We start from the raw sequence: 6282 nt of genomic DNA, 5'->3' as shown, positions 1-6282 counted from the left end.
GCACCTGCTGAGGTGCTATATCGTTCAAGAAGAGATGAATATTGTCCTTAACTGTGAGAGGATGTTTTGCGTTCCTCCCGTTCCATCCGCATTAGCCATCAGTAGTTGGTATTCTTCTGGGTAGGCCATTCTCCATTGGATCCATGCTAATTTCTCTGCTTCCCCGAGCAGGTTTTCAATGAACTCCATTTTTGCTAAGGGGTCAGTAAATCCTTGTAAGGATACCAAGTTTTTCGTTACTGATTCCCACCTCATGAAGACTTCGTCAAACATCCCTAGTTGGGATGGGATTATGAACATAGCTCCTTGCTGCTGGAAGGCCGAAGGGAGGTTCCAGGCTTCTGAAAAGTTCTTTGTCTTGAACCTAGGTTGCCTTGAGTATCCCTCATATACCGGCCTTTGGCTTGTAGACTCTATATTCACAGCGGGGGGGTAATTTACTGGCCCCATAGTTGAGTCTGTTGGTGGCCTGTAATTTGAAACAGCAGATGATGAGTATACCTGTTGGGATAATCGCGCAAGTGCTATTGCACCTCATCAAATTGGTAGGGCGACTTTCTTGATGTACATCATCTCTTCTTGAATGATATAGCACCTCAGCAGGTGCTATTGCAGCCCTTTCCCTCATAGATAATTGTAGCTGTGCTTGAGGGTCTATCTGTTGTTCCAGAATTTGTGTATTTGAGTTCGTGTTTCTGGAGATAAGCTGCCCGAGTCGCCTTCTGGCGTTGAATATTCTCCTCTGGTTTCTCCTGTAATTCCTGATTTGGTCTTCCACGAGAGGAGTTGATGTAGATACTTCTTGAGTTCTGGTGGTCATCTTCTTGCTTCTTGGAAGATTTTTATGGGGTCTTTGAAAACCAGAATTTTTCCTTTTGCTTCTTTAGGTCTTTCCGAAGGACCTAAGTTGAGATTTGCTAGTTTGGAGATGAGTTCGTCTGGTACTATTTGGGATTGTATAGTCTTTGATTGTTGTAACTCCCGTATTGTCTGTAGTTCCGTTCGTATTCCTTTTATGTCCTCAGCTATTTGTACTAAAAGCTGTATTTGCATATTGTGCTGTTTAATTACAGCTGTCTGGTGGCTGAGAGTTCCTGGACAATCACTGGTTTTAAGAAAACCAAGTGACGGAGGATCAATAGGTTCAGTGGCCTTAAGAGCTTCTTTGTAGGATTCAGTATTCCTTGAGGATATGTGGCTCATCCAAAAATTTGTTTTTCTATTTTGGATAGTAAGATTTCAATTCTTTGGAGTTTTTGATCAAGGTTTCGTGAAAGCCGTAGGGCTTCTTCCTCAATAAGCTTAGGTTGCTTAGTTGTTTCAAACAATAGTTTCTGAACTTCAGCTTGGGTGAGAGGCTTATTCTCAGTAAATAAGGAAGTTAATGTTTTTACTGAGGATTCGAGCCTTTTAATCCTGTGCTCGAGGTTTTGGTTTTCTTCAAGCAGGAGCTTAAAGTTTCTTAGATTTACCCTGCTTGAGAGACAAGTTCGGTCATAGATGACTGAAATGTTATGGGCAAGTTCCTTTTTGGTGGGTTTTGAAGTCTCGGCTAGATTTAAGTAATCAAGATGGGAGGTATGAGAGTCAGTATACCACTTCTGAATAGATTCTTCCCAAAGCTTAGACATATACTAGATATGCATGAGCTTAATTCTTCTTACTTTCTTTACTTTAGAGGGCTTGCGTCAAAGGTCTTACTGCGGTTCCCTGACCTAATTGCCTTCCTCGGGCTCCTCACAAGTAGATTGTAAGAGAAATCAATTTCATGTATATATAGCATAAATATCGTAAGCGAAGTAAGAGACTATATCAAAACAGTAAACCACTAGCTCTGATACCAGGATTTTCAGCGGAGCAATGAATCCAAAAGACTTCGTAAGAAATGATAAGCACAAAGAACTTGAAGAAAGCTTAAAATGCTTACAGAAGTTTGGACACCGAAAGGAAAATATGTTTTCTCAAGTAACCTCGAGCATATGAATCGGTATGGTCAGTTTTTTGAACCTTGGTTCAAAGTCGACTATATTTATAGCATGGAATATAAATGATAAAAATAAAGAAACTAGCTCAAACCTCAGTCTCTTTTTGACAGTGCTACAGAAGCTCATTCTGGTTTGGACATTGAATACTCCAACAGCATGATGATTTCATGGGATTACCTACCCCTAACGGAATATAGCATGGCATGGATGGCACAAATTCAATATTATCCAAATTATCAAATTGGTCTGTTGCAATTCAACTCTAAGCTTACTAATCAAAGTAAACAAAAACTACATAGTTGCATATAACAAGTGAATTAGTGTCTCCAACCTCACCTTGTAATTCTCAAGTGCAAACCGACTGTCAGCAGGTACATTTCCTTTACTGTATTTCCCAGTCAGCACTCCCGATGCTAATGGACTCCATGTGGTGAGACCCAGGCCATACGTGCTGTACAGAGGAAGGTATTCTACTTCAACCTGTATCAACATCGAAAAGATAACAAGCACAATATTTGTTTAATAAATTTTCAGTTAAAGTTACCACAAAATATTTAATGTTAAATAAAAACAGGAGATACCAATAACATTCTAGTTCTCGAATGATTAGCAAGGCTATGTGCTGACAAGTTTTATAGACTTCAGCACAATAAGTGGAAGGCTACCCATGTTGCACATCATCCATTTCCCAAGGTATTTCAAAGATTAAATTGAACAGGTTTTCAGATTGACACACTACTTCATTCTGGATTAGTTGTGTGTTCTATTTAATGGGCTTCCTCAAAGTATGGTTGGGGGACAAAATGATTGATCCTGTTACAGTTTGACCGATATCTCACTCCTGTTATATAAAAACATACAAATCTACACTACCTGATTGTAATGAAACAGAAAACAAGATGGTGAATCATTACAAGGCATCAACCATTATTCGAACTTCTGTACTTATTGTTATATAATGATCCACTTCTGAATGGAAAAAAAAACTTTTGTCTTTACTGCATCATATATCTCATCTTTTCTGGTGAGCTTACCACACCTTTAGCTAATATGTTTTTTCATGACCATACAAGTGGACATCCATAGAATAATTTGATGTTCTGACTTTCTGGTCTTAAAAAATCTCATGCTAAATAGCAATGTTAACAAGACCTGTTTAGTGTTAATTCTATATGCAACCTCTAATTTCATTATATTGGCTAGTCAAAGCTGCAGAGATCTGACATGGTTACCACTAATCTGCAGTTACCTCTTTTGCATCAAAAAGGTTTTGCTGCTTTGATTAAAAGAAGATACTTCAAGAACATAATAGCTATTTTTGTGCCAGCACAACTTGAAGCATCAAGATCCACACCGAGAGAAGGGAATCCATCACAAGGGGTGAAGAGCAACAGCAAAAGGAGATGTCATAATGAAAATTTAAACCTTCAACGTAAGACCCAAATACATTATCATTGGCTAGCTGGTAGTGTTTAGCCAATTTAATATTAAAGCAAATCTTTTTGTCAGCCATCATTTTCCTGGATAGTTAAAGCAATTTAGCCAACAGCAACGATCATTAGACTTTAAATTTTCACATGCTACCGTTTCAGCTCAAACGAAGCTAAATGAACATCTATCTCATGCTAGAAAATTAAATTAGAATATCATTTCCCATGCAGAGTAATTGCTTTAGAGAAAGTTCAACCATAGAATGCTACTGAAAAAATACACCGTCTTGAGCAGAAGTAACATTCGAGAATAGATATGAAGATTGTGACATGACAGAACACTTAAAAAAGAAAAACTAAAATACTTATGCTCTTAAAGGTGAGACACAACTGATAAAAAAAAAGCTCACCTAAAAAAATTTGCACAAAAAATCTAAGCATAGGAAACTCATTCTCAATTTAGTGACTATGAGTTCCAAACAAGATTGAACCAGGGGAGAATCAATTAGTCAGCCACCAAATCAAGATCCTTCAACAAAATCATATTTTTACCCTTACTGCATAACGAATATAGCAAATCTCACTATGTATTACCAGCATGATGAAGCGAAATGCATCTACAGATCAAGTAAAAGAAATTCTTAAGATCTAAAGACTAAGAGGTCAAAGGAGGGATTCTCTTTCCAAAAAGAAAGAAGGAAAAAAGAATTACCACCATACAGATCACATCATAGAGATCTTAGCATTCACTAGATCTGAACCATGATAGAGTAGATAAGATCATGTTGGATCGGATCGGATCACACTACCTTGTGCCGAGAGAGGAGGTTGTACTCGGGCTGCTCGACGATAGGGCCGACGAGGTCGAGGCGGGAGGCGATGGCACAGGCCTCAGTGATCTGCTGGGCGGACCACTCGGAAGTGCCCCAGTAGAATGCCCAGCCCTTGTCGATGATATGGTTCATGGCGCGGACGGTCTCCTCGATGGGGGTGGCGGCGTCAGGGCGGTGGCACAAGACGACGTCGACGTAGTCCATGTCGAGGCGGCGGAGGGAGGCGCGGGTGCCCTCGACGAGGTGCTTCCGGGAGAGGCCCTTGTCGTTGGGGCCGGGGCCGCCCCAGAAGATCTTGGTGGACACGACGATGTCGGACCGGCGCCAACCGAGCTCGCGGATGGCCTGGCCCATGATCTCCTCCGCTCGGCCGTTGGCGTAGACCTCGGCGTTGTCGAAGAAGTTCACGCCGTGGTCGCGGCAGCACTGCAGCAGCACCTTCGCCTCCTTGACATCGACCTGGTTCCCAAACGTGACCCACGCCCCGTACGAGAGCTGGCTCACCTTCAACCCCGATCGCCCCAAGTTCTTGTACTGCATCTTGGCTTTCTTCCTCTTCTTCGTCTCTCCCCCCCCCCCTCTTCGAGACAGATCTGATCTTCTCCTCCTCTTCTCTCCTCTTCTTCTTCGTGTACAATGTTTCTATTTGAGCAGATCTGAGGATGAACTCACCGCTGCCGAAGTGAACTGATGATGGCAGAACAAGGAAAAGCGACACGAGGATTTAGGCGGTATATAAAGACGGAGCTCACCGCAGGTGCTTTACTCATTTATTACTGCAGGGAGACACGAAGAAGAAGAAGAAGAGTAGAAAGAGAGAGAGAGAAAAAAAATGGGACCCAGAAGCTGTAGATGGGGCCCAAAACTACTGAACACAATCTCTACCTGTTCTGTGATTGGCTCAGGAGATGGGGTCCAGAAAATGTAATTAATTTATTAATTACAAGGAAACTCATTATCTCTAAGTTATTTATTTATTAGTTCTATGTTTGCATGTTGGTGATTCTAATTTGATGGAACTATAATTGGATGTTAGGAATGGAGTGTTAGTGAATCCAAATATCTTGATAGAATTAGATAGAAGAAAGAAATTAATTTTTTTTATAGGAAGGCTATGCAAATGATTTTTTTTTTAAATCATTGACACTGAAATTTGAATTAATAAATGCTGATAAAATAATTGACACAGAAATTATAGAATCAAATTATCCAAAATTATTTTTATTACTGATGAAATCAAATCTAATGTTGGAGAGCTAAAGAATAAATGTCTTGTGAAGGATCAAAGGTGACTTCTCCTCCAAAGATGCCTTTTAGAATCCATCCCGAAAAGACAAAAGAAAATTGAGGTTCAAATTCAAAAGCAAATAATTTCTCCAATACAACTGTATGATATATTAGTGTGAATTCTCACTCCTTTCTTATGGATCAAGAAAATATCTTTTCAGTTATGTCATAATAAGTAGCAATGTTAATCTCATTGTCTTAAAAAATAATAATAATAAGCAATACATAAATTGAGAATTTACCCTTTTTTATGTTGAATAATTTCTATGCATTTGTCTTCATCCCGATAAAATATTTAGTTTGATATTAATTAAATAGAGGAATCAAGGATTTATAAGCTTGTTGAGTGAGACACTCAAATATTGTACTCATAGACGATTAACTTTATTGGACATGTCACGTTAACAATATACAACATAATCATAATACTTAAAAAAGAATATTTCTCATTAAATTGATGATTATAAAACTATAACTATAGAAGGTTATTTTTCCAAATACATATTTATTTTTTTTAATTGACCAAATCAACCTTAAGCTCTTGAGTTGGGTTGGGTTTGATCTCGGTTTAATTTGAATTGAAATCGAATCAAAAATATAAAAGAGCAAATTAGTTCTAAATATAATTTTTGATCTCGGTTTAATTTGAATCGAAATCGAAATCGAAATCGGATCAAAAATTAAAATTCAAATCGAGCTAGAATCCATATCCGTCAAATTAGTTCTAAATATAAAAGAGCAAAATCA

The 6282-nt window shown here is 38.7% G+C and overlaps 1 protein-coding gene across 1 annotated transcript; it reads right to left on the bottom strand.

Moving 5' to 3' along the window:
- Positions 1-2261: 2261 nt before the first annotated feature.
- Positions 2262-4961, bottom strand: LOC135623542 (probable voltage-gated potassium channel subunit beta). The gene is made up of 2 exons (XM_065126649.1): positions 4225-4961; positions 2262-2465 (listed from the first exon to the last, which is right to left on the bottom strand). The coding sequence occupies exons 1-2, from the start codon at positions 4786-4788 to the stop codon at positions 2277-2279; spliced, it is 753 nt and encodes a 250-aa protein (XP_064982721.1). The 5' UTR covers positions 4789-4961; the 3' UTR covers positions 2262-2276.
- Positions 4962-6282: the final 1321 nt, after the last annotated feature.

This window comes from Musa acuminata, chromosome BXJ2-9 (genome assembly GCF_036884655.1).
Source record: "Musa acuminata AAA Group cultivar baxijiao chromosome BXJ2-9, Cavendish_Baxijiao_AAA, whole genome shotgun sequence".
Lineage (NCBI taxonomy): Eukaryota > Viridiplantae > Streptophyta > Magnoliopsida > Zingiberales > Musaceae > Musa > Musa acuminata.
This window is presented reverse-complemented; position numbering and strand designations above follow the sequence as displayed.